The 18,742-nt window shown below is 41.7% G+C and overlaps 1 protein-coding gene across 2 annotated transcripts in view; it reads left to right on the plus strand.

Annotated features, from left to right (window-relative positions):
- The window catches only part of LOC139277554 (zinc finger protein 704-like), a 111,841-nt gene extending 108,612 nt beyond the window's left edge, over positions 1 to 3,229 (plus strand). For both annotated transcript variants that reach the window (XM_070896151.1, XM_070896150.1), the window contains exon 9: positions 651 to 3,229. In XM_070896151.1, coding sequence (XP_070752252.1) covers positions 651 to 762 — 112 coding nt within the window. In that variant the 3' untranslated portion in view covers positions 763 to 3,229. The remainder of the gene's footprint in view (positions 1 to 650) is intronic.
- Positions 3,230 to 18,742: the final 15,513 nt, after the last annotated feature.

The following is an 18,742-nucleotide window of genomic DNA, read 5'->3' on the forward strand; positions in this document are numbered from 1 at the left end:
CACACCCGCAGACTAAGAACCAGTCAGCACTCTTCATAATTAAGTATGGCAGATTTAAATGTCCAGAAGCTAGGCAAGACCTCTTGACAAGGAAACTCAAGAGATGGGGCTCCTTCTTTTGCACCAAGTAAATCACATCAAAGCTTAACTTAATCACATTATCAACAAGGTTAGAACAATCTATAGACTATTGGGTCTTTGGCTGACTAAGCAACCATTGAAGCCTGATTTGTTTTAGATTTGGCTCCCATCTTGGAAGATGGACGGTGAGAAGTTTGTTTTTGTAGTATGTGGTTAATAAGTTACAAAGCTACATTTGAAAAGCATTGCTTCTGTAATCATGTTTGTTTAAGCATCCTACAAAGTTTTGAAATAGATGTCTTGAAATGCCTGGAATTTGCAAAGGCTCGTCCTATCCACTAGGCTGAAGCCAGTGAATATATCACAAAGTGTCAGGCATCAAACCATCAGAGTAACATTCATCTAAGTTCCCTGAAATGTTGCTGGTAGTTATGAGTTGGCTGGTGTGATTGATGGGAAGAGATATGTGCTGGCCCTGCTTTCTTTTTAAAAAAAAGTTAAGTAGTGGGAGTTGAGTGAAAACTTTTCAAAAAACTGTTTTTCATAAATTTACATGCACTTCCTTTCAGGAAGCCCAGGGGTGAAGGAAAGAAATGCCGAAAAGTTTACGGAATGGAAAACCGGGATATGTGGTGCACTGCCTGTCGCTGGAAGAAGGCCTGCCAGCGGTTTGTTGACTGAAAAATGGCACTTTCTGTACTTTGTACACTCGTTAAGATCTGACAGCACGCTGTTTCCTGAACAATCAATTATAATAGAAAAGGCAAAGTACGTTAAAAGCAGGGAATGCTTGATGCATGATTCTGTTTGGATGAAGCACTTGTAATTATGTGTGAATGCAATCAAAAAAAAGTCAAACTTTTTTTTAAGTATGTTGCCCGTTTTTGCTTTTGAAGTTTTTCTTTGAACTTGCTGTGTTTTTAATGGCACTTGAACCAGCTGACAATTTTGCTGGGGTTTTTTTAAATATAAAATCTTTGCTAATTTGATGAAATTCCTAAGCAGCTGGCTTTTTGACTGCTATCTTTGCACTCTCTGGTCTCATTTTATTTTGCCCCCTTTGTTTAAAAAAAAAAATCTTCAATCTTGGAGGAGAATTGACTCTTCATTCCACTGCTGGACCATGGGTTCCTCATGAGACTTGTATTGTTTCAGGAAACACATGCAGATTTAAAAAAGTAAGCAAATTGAATTTATTGCTGTAGAGCTTTGCTTTTACTGCATTTTTTTTTACAGTAAATTTTACAGTTTTGGATTTTGATAGTATACAGAGAAAAAAAATTGTTTAACCAAATTTTAATTGTTTTTAACGGTGAAAACACTTGTATATTGCGTTTTTTTTAAAGTTTGTTCTTATTGGCTAGTAATTTGGAAGTAAAAGTAGGGTCAGACCTGGCTGAAAACTTCAGGATGTGCCAACGGGAAAACCTCGTTGAATTGCACTAGGCTGTACTGCACAATGAGTAATTCTAGAAACACATGGAGGTTGCCAAAGGTGCAACGCATATAGTTGTGAGGAAGTATATGAGATGTAAATAATGTCTCTTCACTGTAAAATATGACTTGTAGCATAGCTTTAGTTGAGTTTTGAGAAAGGAGAAGAAAAACCTGCTGAAAATGGTTTTGTATTTATGATCCATTTTCATGAATGTATGACAACCATCCTTTCACAGTGTTTAGTCCATTCTTCAGTGCTGGTTGCCATTGCATTTTTTTTTCCTTTTAAGCTGTTGCGTAAGTTTATCTGCGCTCACCACTGCAACTTATTTTTGTTTTCTTGATTGGTTACCGTTTAATGACTGTGACCAACAGAGAATGCTGCACCTTCTTTTAGTACCAGGATATTAAGCTAAATCCAGTTCAATTTACCACCAGTTATATCTCGGGTCTTCAGGCATAAGTTTCTGCCAAATGTTTAACAGTAAATGGAACCAGCAGCTTAAAACTTTTTAGCAGTTTGATTAAATACAGGGTTTAAGATTTCTTTCCATCCAGTTAGTCACTGGCCAGTGAGTAAGTCACTTATTGAAGGGTCTAAACATATTGAAGTAGCTGGCAGTTTGAAGATGAATATTGCCAAAAATTATTGATTGATTGCTATACAAAGAAAATATTACTTTGTGTATCAAATTTTCTTTTTAAAAAATCCTAATGATCGGATATGAAGTTATTTTTAAGTTGTGCTTACCTACTGGCCCCTCCATAATCCCTGCAAAACTCAGCCCTATTGAACCATTTGTTTCTGTAGTTAGAGGAAAACCAGGCATATCTCTTGGGTTTTGATCAGTGTTCATACTATAGTATTTTAGAGATAACATACCAAAGTAAGTCTCTCCATGAACAGTTTATTACGATATGCTGTATTCTCAGGATTTTAATTTTTATAACAACTGTAAAATGGAAAAGCAGAGACTCTAATATTTTTAATTATATACTGGATTTTTTTCTTTTTTGATAAAAAGGGCTTACTTGTAAAATAGATCTTGCATAAACAGCTCTAAACTGGTCTTTGACCACAACTGGTGACATAAGCAAATGAATGTAAACTATTCACTTTTGCAGCTTTCATTACATTAATTCTTTGTATGTGGAAAAAAAATGGTCAATGGTCAATGGTTAATTTTTCATATGTCATTATGCAAAGGAAACTTCAACCCACAGCAAAGCTCGTTTTATTGCCAAACTTATTTGTATTACATAATTGTGGCAGTAAACATTCCAAGGAGACCTTTATTTCTGCTTTGAAGACAGAATGTGTATTACCAGCAGTTGTACCAGCTTTGGTTTCAGAACTTAATCATTGAACAGGTGAAGAAATCATAATCCTTTTGGGGAAAATGCACTTTTTGTATGAAAAAAAGTTATGGATGATATGTATAGTGTGCTTTTTATTAATGTTGGAGAGGTGCAGCATTTGTTTTCCATACTGTGTTTCAGTGGGGATGTAAAATTCTCATGGTTTTACAAAGGAACATAATTACTAAGTTACCAGAATGGAAAGGACCTCTTATTTCTGTACATACACCTGTAATGCTGTGTCATGTCTTACATGATCAGCAATGCCTACTGCTGAGGTTTGCGTGCCAATGTAATGCTGGGTTTCATATTTTTTTAAAAAATGCAAGAAATAAAGATCCTCAGAACTGTTTTTGGTTAAATGGTAATGCATTTTTTTAAAATACAGGTGTCAGCAGATAGTCTTACTAAACACCAACACATTGGACAACTAGGCTTAGCACTGTTATAGTCAGAATGTGTTTACAGCAACTTTAGCATCACTGAGGTGACTTTTGCTTTGAAGCGACTCAAAGCTGGCAATATAACTCTGAATTTAGTACTGATCTGACTCCTGCAGAGTGGTGTAAGATCCCCTGGAAAATACAGCCTCATACCACTTGGCTTTTATGCTGTATGGAATTTAACTCCAGTGTGGAGTCAAGTCAGCTTAAACAAATCATAGGAATCACCTGCACACTCAATATACTTAACACTTAGCAGCTGAGAGTGGTGCTCTGTGTGTGCACATAAGCAAGGATGCACAGTGCTCTCCTCTGGTCAGGACAATTTGCATCAAAGCCAGGCTGTATAAATGAGGTATTGCCTGGCTGGAACCTGTACTGTAGTTACTAGTGTCAGCCCAGCAGCAACAATGTAAATACAACCTCAAACCTCTCGAGTGTGTCTGCCGCAAGTAGACCAGGAACATGGTACTATTCAGAGATTATATTAATGACATTTGATCTCCACATTCCAACTGTTAATAAAGATTTTACAAAAGCCAGGCAAAAGTTCTTAATATTGAAAGTTTAGTATCAAGGTTTTCTTTTAATAACATTGGCCAAATGTTCAGATGCATAGAATATAGTTAAAGCAGTAATTGACTATTCACGTTTTATGAGCATTATTTTATCATTAAAGATGATCCGTAACAATGAAATTGCAGTGTATATGGATACTTGTTGGATTCATATGAAATTCCTTTGCTGTGTTATGTTTATTTTAAAAATGGGTTGACATCTGTTAAGATAGATTGTGATTTTGTTTTAATGTGAAAACAGTTGACGTTTAAATGGACTTTTGATCATCTATTTTTGTCAACATGAAGAAATAATGGTACTTTTTCAAGGAATGGTCTTGTGTAAATTGAATTTTCCTTTCCCTGAAAGAGACAAATCTGAATTGTTTAGCGCCTTTTTGTGGCTTATTGCAGTATTACACTTAGCCACATAAGTAGAGGTTAGGAAGCACTCAACATAAATATTTTTAGCTAAAAATTGAAATATTACAAATAATTTTTCCTTGATTTAGCATTAATACTATAGCTAAAAATATATTCATGATAAAATGCTATTTGAAAGTAATGGAAATATTTTTTAGATTTGAATACTATGAAAATCAACCAACGGACTTTTTAACTGTCTCTGTATTTGATTAGTAGCCTTTTGACTTCTTTTTCAGTCTTCACCTACGGGTAAGGGTTTTTCTCTTGCAAATGCATTAAGCTGTATCCACTTTTATTAATCACCTGAAAGTATTTGAGTATACTGATTGTAGTATACCTGATTTCAAACTCACTCATAACTAAATTATGAAAAGTACTAAAAAGGTTCTAATGAAATAGTAATAAATTATACCCAGAAAAGGAGTATAAGAAGCCTGAGCTGCAGTGCTACCTATATTTTTAAGCTCCATGATTCTCAAATTCAGTTTGAGTGCAGAAATTTCTGATTCCTTATGTTATGGAGAAAGTTCATTAGGTGGTGATAAACTTGTGGATTTTCAGCAGCAACGTGACTGTCTCCAAAATGCATTGTGAAGTAAAGATGGTATCACTACACTGATATACAAATTGGTATTTTAGGGACAATGTCTATTGGTGATGAACTTTAAGCATGCCAAATTTTCATTAATTCCATTAGGTCGATTGCTGTAGTGGACTTGGAAACAAGATGTCCCCGGGCATTTATGAACTGTTGCTTGAAGAATTCCTGTAGCAAGTACCTTACAAGTGCAAAGTTCTCCCATTCTTCCAATCCATAGTAGCAAGAATTCTCTTTAAAATTGTGAACCCCAAGTAAAGGACCAAGACTTAAAGAGCAGGACTCACCCAAGATTGAAAAGATTAGAAGATGAAGCAATTCAAGTATTGTTAAATGATTGGTTTAAAAGTCTGGATTTCAGCAAGAGGGGAATAATGAGGGAGGAAGGTACGGTGTTCCAGTGTTTGAGGTTCTGGCAAAGACTAGAAAAGGAAATTGTGTGATGAGTGCTGATTTCAACATATGGAGAGGGTAAAGAGATAGCATATGTGGTACTCTGGAGAAACCAGAGGAAAGTTTGAAAAGCTATGACCAGCATAGTATGGATAAAAGTAAGAATAGAAAGGTTGTGGCAGAGACTAGAAAGGTCAGAGGCGAGAAAAATATTGTTTTGTAAGTCAGACAACTTTTTCTTGTTTCCTGTCCTGGAATCAAGTGAGATGCAAAAAGGAGGTTTATAGATATGACTGCAGTATTCAGTTACAGGGTAGATGTTGGCATTATGGTATTGAAAATAAATATTTGCCATGAAAGAGGAAACCTAGCTATTAGCAATAATGAAGTAGATTTTTTATTTGGCCAGTGTGGACATGATGGGCCGAAATAGCCTTGTTGCACCGAATTCGCTAGATGTTCGAAAGAGCAAACAAATAGGTTGGCAATTTTCCTTTTAAGGTTCGCACAGTATGTTTAACCTGAACAAAAGACTATGACATTAGATTCACAAGCCAACTTATCTTTAATAAATGCTTTAACAAACACTGCTCATTAGTTACTACAGAATATAGGACTCAACCTATATAGATATTACACGATTCGGTCCAAGGTGATCAAGCTCCATCCGACTTCAGCTTAGGGATTTTATCCCAGGTTCCTGCAGTCGAGTGTTGCTCCTAGGTTCTCGCTAACTTCCTCCAAAACTTGTGCCTAGTTATTACCCTTCTCTCAGTTAAACACGTGTCGGTTTCGACAGATTCTACTGACATTTCAACTTTGTACATATACATTCTTCTGTTATCGTAACACTGTCTTGCCTCCATAAGTTATTACCAATGTCGTGCCTTCATTACTGGTGTGTGCCCCACATCTTGATCAGTTAGGTCTTTTTTTCATCCCTTCCCACTCCTGCTGTTCCTACAGCGTGTTTCTGCTAAGGTAAATTTCCCTTCCCATTTGGCCACATTTGTTACTCCTTTTGTTCGTTCACTAGCGTTTGTAGGGACCCTGTTAATAGAAACATAGAAAATAGGTGCAGGAGTAGGCCATTTGGCCCTTCGAACCTGCACCACCATTCAATATGATCATGGCTGATCATGCATTTTCAGTACCCCATTCCTGCTTTCTCTCCATACCCCTTGATCCCTTTAGCTGTGAGGGCCACATCGAACTCCCTTTTGAATATATCTAATGAACTGGCCCCAACAACTTTCTGTGGTAGAGAATTCCACGTGCCCACAACTGAGTGAAGAAGTTCTCCTCATCTCAGTCCTTAATGGCTTACCCCTTAACCTTAGACTGTGGACCCTGGTTCTGGACTTCTCCAACATCGGGAACATTTTTCCTGCATCTAACCTGTCCAATCCCGTCATAATTTTATATGTTTCTATGAGATCCCTTCTCATTATTCTAAATTTCATTGAATACAAGCCTAATCGATTCAGTCTTTCTTCATATGTCAGTCCTGTCATCCAGGGAATCAGTCTGGTGAACCTTTGTTGCACTCCCTCAATAGCAAGAATGTACTTCCTCAGATTAGGCGACCAAAACTGTACACAGTATTCAAGGTGTGGCCTTACCAAGGCCCTGTACAACTGTAGTAAGACCTCAAAGCTCCTATACTTGAATCCTCTGGCTATGAAGACCAACATGCCATTTGCCACCTTCACTGCCTGCTGCACATGTATGTCAACCTTCAATGACTGATGTACCATGACACCCAGGTCTCGTTGCACCTCCCCCTTTACCAATCTGTTACCATTCAGATAATAATCAGCCCTCTTGTTTTTACCACCAAAGTGGATAACCTCACATTAATCCACATTATACTGCATCTGCCATACTTCGGTGAAAAGTCGAGGGACTATTGTGAAATCCTTGTGGAAGACTAGTCCATGTATATTGCTGACCCTTGAAGGTAAAGGCAAATTTATACTGGTCCATCCGTCTCGGGGAATGCACAAAAAACGGTTTGAAATGTCTAGCATGGTGAAAGTTGTAGCGGCTGCGGGGATACTTCCTATCAAATTTGCTACCACCACTGGGTGCACAGGCTGGAATATTTTTATTCAGGACTCGGTCCTCCATGAATTATTGGGCTTTTTACTGGCCATAGGGGTGAGTTTACATGTCTGGCTATGGTCCTCAACACATCTTGATCCACCAGGAAATTTATAGCAGTTTCTGCTTCCCGGGGAAAATTATACTGTTTCTGGGGTTGTGTCATCGGATCCCTATCTATTATCACCTCTACCCCAGTTACTCTTCCACAATCATGCTTGTGTGTGGCAAATGTATCCATATTCTTCCAAACATACCCTTGATACCGGACCGCAATGTTATCGACTAATCCTAAGTCATAACTCCCTTTCTTCTTCATCGTCGAGGTGCTACCTTTGTCTGTACTGTCCCTGGGAATCACTGATCTCTCCCATCCTATCTGCATCAACTGCCCCCCCCATAGAAAATTGTTTTTCATATCCACTGTGGCGTGATGTGCCAAATGGTTTTGTGCCTCCCTGGTGCTAGGGTCAAGGATGTCACAGAGCGGCCGCAGGGCATCCTGCGGGGGGGGGGACGAAAAGAGAGAGGAGAGTAAACAGCTAGAGGTCATGGTCCATATTGGGACCACCAACAACATAAGTAAAATAAGGGATGAGGTCCTACAGGAAGAATTCAGGGAGCTAGGAAGAAAATTAAAGGGTAGGACCTCAAAGATAGTAATCTCCGGGTTACTACCAGTGCCACGTGCTAATGAGTATAAGAATTGAAGGATAGAGAGGATGAACACGTGGCTGGAAAGTTGGTGTAGGAGAGAGGGCTTTAAATTCTTGAGGCATTGGGACCGCTTCTGGGGGAGATGGTACCTGTATAAACCGGACGGGTTGCACCTCAACAGCGCCGGGACCAATATCCTCGTGCGGAGTTTTGTTAGTGCAGTTGGGGAGAGTTTCAACTAGCTTGGCAGGGGGATGGAAACCTGAGAACGAATTCAAAAGAGAAGGAAGTAAAGCTGAAATTGGATAGCAAGAATCTAGAAAGCAAATCTGTAAAACAGTGTTTAGTATGTAGTAAGCAAGGAGGTCTTCCTGTGCTGAATGGCATATACTTAGGAAAAGAGTGTTTAAAGACCAGGCCCTCCAAACTGTCATTAAGCTCATGGTCTACAGGACTGTAATAATACCTCCTGTATGGCTCAGAGACATGGACCATGTACAGTAGACACCTCAAGTGGCTGGAGAAATAACACCAAAGATGTCTCCGCAAGATCCTACAAATCCCCTGGGGGGACAGGCGCACTAACATCAGCGTCCTCACTCAGGCTAACATCCCCAGCATTGAAGCACTGACCACACTTGATCAGCTCCACTGGACAGACCACATAGTCCACATGCCAGACACGAGACTCCCAAAGCAAGTGCTCTACTCGGAGTTCCTTCATGGCAAACAAGCCAAAGGTGGGCAGCGGAAACGCTACAAGGACACCCTCAAAGCCTCCCTGATAAAGTGCAACATCCCCACTGACACCTGGGAGTCCCTGGCCCAAGACCGCCCTAAGTGGAGGAAGTGCATCCGAGAGGGCGCTGAGCACCTCGAGTCTCAACGCCACGAGCATGCAGAAATCAAGCGCAGACAGCGGAAAGGGTGTGCGGCAAACCAGTCCCACCCACCCCTTCCCTCAACGACTATCTGTCCCACTTGTGACAGTCTGGCTCTCGAATTGGACTGTTCAGCCACCAAAGAACTCACTTCAAGAGTGGAAGCAAGTCTTCCTCAATTCCGAGGGACTGCCTATGATGATACTTTAGTGCAAGGAGTATAGCAAATAAGGCAGATGAGCTAAGAGCACAGGTAGACACTTGGGAGTGTGACATTATAGCCATTACAGAAACCTGGCTGAAAGAGGGGCAAGTTTGGCAGAACAATATTCCTGGCTACAGGATTTTTAGACAAGATAGAAGTGGGGGGGGGGCGGTTTGGGGGAGGGAAGGTTGCAGTACTGATTAAAGAAACTATTACAGTGGTGAGGAGGGATGATATGTTAGAGGGATCATTAAATGGGGCCATATGGGTCAAATTGAAAATAAAAAGGACGATCACACTGCTGGACATGTATTATAGACCCCAAAACAGTGGGAAGGAGATAGAGGAGCAAATAATGTAGGCAAATTGCTGTGAAGTCCAAAAACCATAGGGTAAATAATAGTAGGGGATTTTAACTTTTCAAATATTGATTGGAACAAATTTAGGGTATAGAGGGTGCGGAATTCTTGAAATGTATTCAAGAGAACTTTTTTAGTCAGTATGTAGCAAGCCCAACACGAGAGGGGGAAGTTAAGGAGTGATTTGGCCACAGTGGACTGGAAACAGTTACTTGTGGGTAAATCAGTGTCAGAACAGTGGGAGGCATTCAAGGAGGAGATCTGGAAGGCTCAGGCCAAACATGTGCCCTGAAAGAAAAAAGTTGGGAATAATAATTATCTAGCTCCCTGGATGTCTAGGGACATACAGCGGGGCGGGGGGGTGGGATAAAGACAAAAAGGGATGCTTATGTCATATACCAACGGCTAAATACTACAGAATCTTTAGAGGAATATAAAAAGTTAAGAGGCAAAATATAAAAGGATATTAGGAATGCTAAGAGAGCACGAGAAAATCTTGGCTAGTAAAATTAAGGAAAACACTAATGTAGTTAACTGACATCCATCATTTACACACTATCTTTTACACATGGTGACTCCTTTGAATTTGGCTTTACTAGTCTGCAGCTTTTATCCTTATCTCCTTCAACCTGAGATCTGTGCCTGCTGTTTTCAGTTTAAACTCAAGTATGAGCTAAATTCTTATCGTGAATTCTTTCTGATATTTCCACAGGCTTCCTTCCGTGCTATAAATTTCTATGAGATAATTGGGCCTAGAATGTCAATATATAAGAAAATAAATGTGGAGCTACCAAAGGTAGAAGGTGGGAACTGCTAGTTGGATTTGTGATACCAGAAAAGCTGTCTTCGGCAAATTGATTTTCATTGTGCCATCAAAGGATTCACAAATCAAAATTTAGTGTTTTCACTATTGAACTGCAAGAGGGATGAAGGTTGGAGGTAGTCACAAATATGAAGAAGGAACAAAGCACTGGGGGAGTCCAAAGCAGTGCCTTGTCTATCAATATCTGGGTGATTGCTTATGTAAAGTCCCTGTGCCAACATTCCACAACAGCAATTCAGTAAGTGTTTGGCATACTGGGTTCTTGTTGCTCGAGAGAAGTTCTGACTGGAACCAGTGCACGATCTGACTTTCATACATGTCCATTTCCATGTCTCTTTGGAGATCATCTCGTTGCCATTATACTGCTTCAAGGTCATGCACCTCAAAGACCATTCACCTTTTATAAAAAGTGCAGGATTTCGGCTTGATGAACAGGATATTATACTTGGCTGCAAAAAAGGATGACAGCAGCTCTATAGTAGTGCTAATTCCAAAAGTCACTGTAATGAAATGTTCTCACAAAATAATCCCACACCACACTCTTAGGATATCAACACCTTGCATTGGAGGTCTCGATCAACATACTGATTGTGGTTATAAGGTCCACTGCAGTCTCCTGTTTTAACTGCAGTCGCTTGTTTTGGTAGAGAAGATGTTTTTCCTCATAAGATGAAGAATTTTTCTTGAGGCGTTGTTGATCAAGGGGCATGGGCTGAGATATGCATGAATGGATTAATAGGTGTGAGGTTTGCACAGTGTTTGACACCTCCATGACAAATAGATGAGTCTGGACAAACTACACCATAGAGACCCACACAAATATGAAACTCTGCAGCTCCCCTCTGGATGCAGTGTAATTGATGTCATCACATCGTATTACATTAGTGAGTAATATAAAAGAATGAATGAACTTGCATTTATATAACGCCTTTCACAACCTTGGGACGTCCCAAAGGGCTTGGGGATAAGGTTCAATCACGAGTGAACTCTCGGCAAATTAGCAGATTGACTGTCCTCGTAAAATGTTGCAACAGAATCTGAGTTGTGTTTTAGGAGTCAAGACAATTAAGCTATGGCATTCAACAGTCCTACTCTATTGGGTGGGAAGGTTTTTTAAGCCTTTCCTATTCATCACCCAGGATAATCCATGACACATGCTGAAGAGAATGGAAGGCTGAACTCTTAGGCTTTTAAAACGGTTACCTCTGAAGGACCAGATGAGATGTGGTACAAAGCATTTCAGAACCTCAGTTTGATTTTGACTCTATGCAAAGATTCTTCAGTTGTAAATGTCATATTGGTAACAGAAAAAGATTGTAACAAATACCACACTAAAGGGCTCTTCCTTCTACACAGCCAAATCCTGCTCCTATTCCAAAGTTTCTTCGAGAGTAAGGAAAACCTGCAATTTTATTTTCTCCGACAAAATCCACACCACTTCCACTCTCGCCTCTAATACCAAGTGCAAAGGACTCACCGATTGCTTGGTGTCAAATCTGCATAGCTTATTCAAGTGCCACATCTCTTCCAGGTTCATTACTACTCCACAGCTCCTCATTCATGCTATAGAACCTTCCTCCTAGCCTCTTATCACGTAATTCCTGACTGCTTAATTACCTTTCTTTGCCCTAACACCAATAGTATTAATGGTTCCCCCTGTTCAGAAACCCTCCCTACCATCATTACTTCTTCTTTAAAAAGCCCATCCTTGAGTTTTCTGTTCTTTCCAGGTACATCCTTTCCCTTGTCTAAGGTCCTTGAACATGTCAACACTCACCTCTCCTATCCTCCCTGGGGGTGATTTTAACCCTATCCATCTGGCAAAACCATTTAACTCCAGTTTTCACCCTACCCACAGCACTGAGACTACTCTAGTCAAAGTTACTAATATTGTCCCCTGTGTATCCAACATATTACATAAAAATTACAACCTCGAACCAGGCAATTCAGCTGAACCAGTCCATGTTGATGTTTATCCTCCACATGAGCAAACGTTCTAATCCCATATCTCTATTTCTCTTCAACCACCTGTCTAGTTTTTTCTTAAATGTTGACATGGGGTCACTATTTCAATCACAGACTCCAGTAGTGCATTGCCCTATGATGAACCTTTTTTTTTTGCTTCTCCCCTAGTCCCGTTGCCAACCCACTTCTGAGAAATCAATGCACATCGTTCATCTGTACCCAATCCCCCACCCTGAGGACCCCTCTCCCAGAGTCAGGGTTCCCCCCAGTGCTGCAATATTTGGACATCTTTTGGACATCCAACCTAATTCATATCTGCCTTTTCAAATGCTCATAAGCACCATGACCATTCTCAATGCTCTCACTGCCTACAACTTCCTTCCTGGTTCTCCCCGGCCCTCGCATCTCCTGAGCAATACTCCTTTATACCATGGCATCAAATGACAGAACCACCCTCTTTCCTGAGATCTGCTACACATAATTCCTGCAACTTATCTCCTACCTGCCTGGAGCCTTTTTCCTACCATCTGTAAACTGGACTTTCAAACAAGAACAAAATCAACAACATAGTTGTAAAGACGCACACATACTGTATGATATTATTTTCATAAAGTATTATCGTCAAAACTAAAATTTGTCAAGCACGATTTTCTTTTCACAAGACCATGTTGACTCTGCCTATTCATGTTATGATTTTCTAAGTGCCCTGATACCACTTCCTTACCAATAGATTACAGTATTTTCCCAACAACTGATGTCAGGCTAACTGGCCGTTTTTCTCTCTCCTTCCTTTCTTGAATAGCAGTGTTACATTTGCTACCTTCCAATCTGTTGGGACCATTCTAGAATCTAGGGAATTTCAAAAACAATGCATCCACTATCTCTGCAGTCACCTCTTTTAGAATCCTAGGATGTGGGCAGTCAGGTACAGGGGATGTATCGGCTTTTAGTCCCATTAGTTTCTCTAGTACTTTTTATATACTTATATTAATTACATTAAGTTCCTCACCCTCATTAGACCCTTGGTTCCCCACCATTTTAGGTATGCTTTCTACTGTGAAGACAGCTACAAAATATTTGTTTAACATTTCTGCCATTTCCTTATGGGACTAACTAGTCATACTGCACTTTTTTTTGCCAGACAGCCATCCGTCCAGCCCCCCCCCCACTGCCCATCATGCACTTTTTTGACCAACAGGCAACAAGCCCAGCCCTCTGTCAAGCTCCACCCTCCCGGCCCGAATCATTCCATGCACGTGGTGCTGAGCAACAGGACCCAATGGCGGCGGAGGGGGGAAGAGAGAGAGAGAGAGAGACATGGGTGTGGGGGGATCACAGGGGAGAGAGAGAACTCAGGGAAAATGGATCACGTTCTTACAACCCCCTACAAGGGACATTGTTGGAGTGGATGATATCCAGAAGTCACAAATTGTCATTATTCACTTCATACCCAATAAACCTGTTAACAATCCATACACAATGCCCCATTGATGGTGGGGGTAGGGGGGAAGGATTAACGTGCTGGGGTAAGGCACTTTGGCTGGGGGAAGCATGCACTCGTGACTGGGTTAAGGCACTTTGGCTCAGGGAGGCATGCACTTGGACTGGGTTAAGGCACTTGCTGTCTTCTGGGGAACTCTGTCCTCTCTCGCTTCAGGAAGTCAAAGTGAATCGAGTTCCAATTTGCAAAGTCAGAGAGACCTTGGGATGTGTGGTTCCAGTTACACATTCCTGTGAAACTTCAGGGTGTGGCTTATCCTCCAAGGGGACCAATCTGAAACAATGAGTGGAGCATGGTGGCCATTTTGGCAGTACAAATAAATGTGTCCTTTCTTTATTCCCCATAAGAAGTTTTCCTATCTCAGCCTCTAAGGGTCCAATGTTTCCTTTTGCTACTCTCTTCCTTTTTACATACTTGTAGAAGCTCTTACAATCTGGTTTTATATTTGTTGCTAGTTTTCTCTCATTCCATTTTTTCCCTTATCAATTTTTTGGTCATCCTTTTCTGCTTTCTGCAACTCTCCCAATCCTCAGGCTTACTACTATTCTTCGCAATATTATACCTATGTAATTGGCTTTATTTAAGTTTAAGACTCTAGTTTCGGACTTGGGCAAGTCACTCTCAAACGTAATGTGAAATTCTATCATATTATCATCACTCTGCCCCAGAGGATCCCTTACTATGAAATTGCTAATTAACCCTGTCTCATTACACAAAACAAGATCTGAAATAGCCTGTTCCCTGGTTGGTTCCTTTACGTATTGTTCCAGGAAACTGTCCCGAACGCATTCCATGAACTCATCCTCCAGGCTACCTTTACCAATTTGATTTGTCCAATCTAAACAAAGATTTAAGGGCTGGAAATTGATCAGCCTATCACCGGATTTTTCGGCGGTACTTCCTTGTTTTGGGCAGACTTTCGTTCGTTGGAAAATTCATTGCAGTCTTCCTCTGGCAGTTTTGAAATATCACTGGAGACCAGACCGCCGTGGTACAACACTGGGAAAACCGCTCCTACCTGAGTTTGGTGGGAGCGGTGATCTGTACTTTAAAAAAACGCCCAGTCGAGCCAACCTTTCGATGGACAGTAGGTATAAAACCCTGCAAAAAAAGGGAAATGAACATTTTTTTTTATAATTCTTTGTGGATTCAGTGAAACAGGGTCCTCTGAATGTTTTCCGATGTTTTATTTTTTGAAAAAATATTTTTTGTTTTTTGCCCCCTCCCTAGGCCGACTCTAGCCTTGAACTTAATTTGATTGGGACTGCCGAGAATCCACGGGCAATGGCCATTTTCCCTGCCCGGTGTTTTTTTCTATTTTTTGATCAATTTTCTGCCGGTGTTAATTGTAGAATCTTAGTGGTATTTTGGGCAGTAAATGAGCAATTTCTAGCCCAAAGTCTCCAATGATTATTGCATTACCTTTGTTACAAGCTCCTGATTTTAAATTCTGCAGATGCTACAGAATGCGTTTGTCCTCAGGTATTTACACTAAAAGGGCGAAATTCGTTTGAGGCACTAAGTTTTATATGATTGAACATTTAGCGCCCAGCAAGATCGGCTGCAAAGTTGTGAAAAATTGGGCACTTTGCCCTTAGAAAGGCGCTAATGGCCTCATTGGGGCTGCACCCAATTTCAGCTGACTTTCATTCACTGATAATGAGGCTGCTGTTCATTCCAGTTCTGCAAGAGGATGTTTAAGGCAACAGCTGGTCATTCTCATCATTTCTTGAGTTGACTGAGCTGCAAGGAAGGTGTGCCATGGCTGCTCCAAGAGCTCATGCAAGGGCTCAACGACCTGGTATTGGAGACATTGGTGGAGGCATTGGAGAGAAAGAGGGAAGCACTGTACCCTCCATCTGGGAGAAGGCCAACTCCACAGGTTTTTAGGGCCGTAATTCAAATGACTATGTAAATACTAATTTGAGATGTAAAAACATGGGCATTATTACAGCCAGAAGTGTGTTAGGTTGGACCCTGTTGTATGATTTGCTCCAGGCATTGTAAACATCTCGGACTGGCAGCTCACTTATTTGGGGCTGAGAAATAGTTCGTTGCTGCAAGATTTAAACTTCTGCAACAGCTTAAAGAGGCAGTGATCCTCGGAAGTTTCACACTGATCACAAAGCTCTGCTGTGTCGATGTCTGTATGGTGTATTGTTGGGCACAGAGCTCCCAGACTTGCAGATGTGGAAATGCTCCTGTAGGTATTAAGGACAATAGGAAAGCCCTTGGGACCAGCAGAAGGATGAAGCCCAGGCTGCAAATGCTAATGCTACAAACCCATGCACTGTCTTTCACTCCAGGAACAAGTTTAGCGGCCTTATAAAATCGTGCAAGATAACAGGAGCCAGCCACACCTTCTAAGGATGTACAGTACTAAGCACATCTGCCACAGGCACTCTTCTCCACGAACTCTGTTTTAACTTCTGGAGTTGCCACTTCTGCAAAGAAGTGAGCAGGTTCTGAAGAGTGACCCGGCAGGATTCAGACCGAATAGGAGCACTTGTGACCAAGTTCTTTGGAACAATGGAAGCTGAGGGGAGAGCTTATTGAGGTGTACAACATTATGAGGGGCCTAGAAAGGATGGATAGTAAGGACCTATTTCCCTTCGCAGAGAGGTCAATAATTAGGGGGCACAAATTTAAAGTAATTGGTAGGCGGTTTAGAGGGGATTTAAGAGGAAATTTTTTCACCCAGAGGGTGGTGGGAGTCTGGAACTCTCTGCCTGAAAGGGTGGTAGAGACAGAAACCCTCATCACATTAAAAAGTACTTGGATATGCATTTGAAGTGCCGTGACCTACAAGGCTACGGATCAAGACCTGGAAAGTGGGATTACGTTGGACAGCTCTTTGTCGGCCGGCACGGACACTGTGGTGTATGAATAAAGAGTCTGACCAGATACTGTGAGATCAAAGTAAAGTGTGACCATAGTCTTTTATTGCAGGTCTCCAGAGTGCCTCTCCAGCTTGTGAGGCCTCCTTAAGTACAGGTGCTCCCAAGGGATTGTGGGATCCCTTTGGACTCCAGGGGATGAGCTCTCTGGTGGTTAAACAAGGTATTTACAGGTTTACATATATTACAACATTGCTCCCCCCCACCCCCCCAAAGTCAATCATGTAACAATTTACAAGTTGAGTCGATCTAGGGCCTTTCTTTCCCTAGTTGATCGTCTCGGTGCAAATGCTGGTTTTGGCGAGTCGTTTGTTGGGCCCTCGCTGGGCTGCTGTGCAGCTGGCCTTGCTGGGCTGCCTGGTGTGGTGAGTCCTGCTGGGTGATGGGTTCTGCTTTGTGGTCAACTGCTGTGTCGGTTGTCACTGGTGTGTGTATTGGTGGGCCGAAAAAGGTAGGGTCTAATGTGGGTTGCTCTGGATAGTCCGTGAATCTGAGTTTGGTTTGGTCCAAATGTTTCCTGTAGATGAGTCCATTTGAAAGTTTGACCCAAAACACCCTACTCCCCTCTTTGGCCACCACAGTGCTGGGAAGCCACTTGGGACCTTGTCCATAGTTCAACACAAATACAGGATCATTAATCTCAATCTCGCGTGACACATTTGCGCTATGATATGTACTTTGTTAAAGCCACCTGCTCTCTACCTGTTCGTGTAAATCAGGGTGGACTAACGAGGGCCTTGTCTTAAGCGCCCTTTTCATGAGCAGTTCAGCGGGTGGAATCCCAGTGAGTGAGTGTGGTCTCGTGCGGTAGCTAAGCAGGACTCGGGATAAGCGAGTCTGCAGTGAGCCTTCAGTTACCCTCTTCAAGCTCTGCTTGATTGTTTGCACTGCTCTCTCTGCCTGAGGATTGGATGCTGGTTAGAATGGGGCAGATGTGACATGTTTGATCCCATTGCAAGTCATGAACTCTTTGAGCTCGGCACTGGTGAAACACAGACCGTTGTCACTCACAAGGACAGCAGGCCGACCGTGCGTGGCAAACATGGTCTGCAAGCTTTCAGTGGTGGCAGCGGACGTGCTTGCCGACATTATCTCACATTCAATCCATTTAGAGTACGCATCTACAACCACTAGGAATATTTTTCCCAAGAACGGGCCTGCATAGTCGACATGGACCCGAGACCATAGTTTGGAGGGCCAAGACCATAAACTTAGTGGCGCCTCCCTGCGTGCATTGCTTAACTGTGAACATGTGTTACATTTGTGCATGCAGGACTCTAAGTACGCATCGATACCGGGCCACCACTGTGGGATCTGGCTATCGCTTTCATCATTACAATGGCTGGGTGGGTACTGTGGAGATCACTAATGAAAGTGTCCCTGCCCTTTTTTGGTACCACCACCCGATTGCCTCACAGAAGGCAGTCTGCCTGTATAGACATTTCATTTTTGTGCCGCTGATGCGGCTTTATTTCTTCCTGCATTTCTAATGGGACACTGGACCATCTCCCGTGAAGCACACAGTTTTTTTACTAAGGACAGTACGGGGTCCTGGCTCGTCCAGGTTCTAATCTGTCGGGCGGTAACAGGTGATTGCTCACTCTCAAATGCTTCCATTACCTTAACTAAATCTGCAGGCTGTGCCATTTCCACCCCCGTGGTGGGCAATGGCAGCCTACTGAGAGCATCAGCACAGTTTTCTGTGCCAGGCCTGTGACGGATGGAGTAGTTGTATGCGGACGTGAGCGCCCATCTCTGGATGCGGGCCGATTCATTCGTATTTATCCCCTTACTTTCAGAAAAGAGGGATATCAGTGGTTTATGGTCAGTTTTCAATTCAAATTTGAGCCCAAACAGATATTGATGCATTTTCTTTACCCCATAAACACATGCTAACGTTTTTTCAATCATGCTGTAAGTCCTCTCAGCCTTAGACAGACTTCTGGATGCATAAGCAACTGGTTGCAATTTCCCAGAATCATTAGCTTGTTGTAATACACACCCGACACCGTATGACAACGCATCACATACTAGTACCAAACGCTTACATGGATCAT

Source organism: Pristiophorus japonicus, chromosome 12, assembly GCF_044704955.1.
Source record: "Pristiophorus japonicus isolate sPriJap1 chromosome 12, sPriJap1.hap1, whole genome shotgun sequence".
NCBI classification, from domain to species: domain Eukaryota; kingdom Metazoa; phylum Chordata; class Chondrichthyes; family Pristiophoridae; genus Pristiophorus; species Pristiophorus japonicus.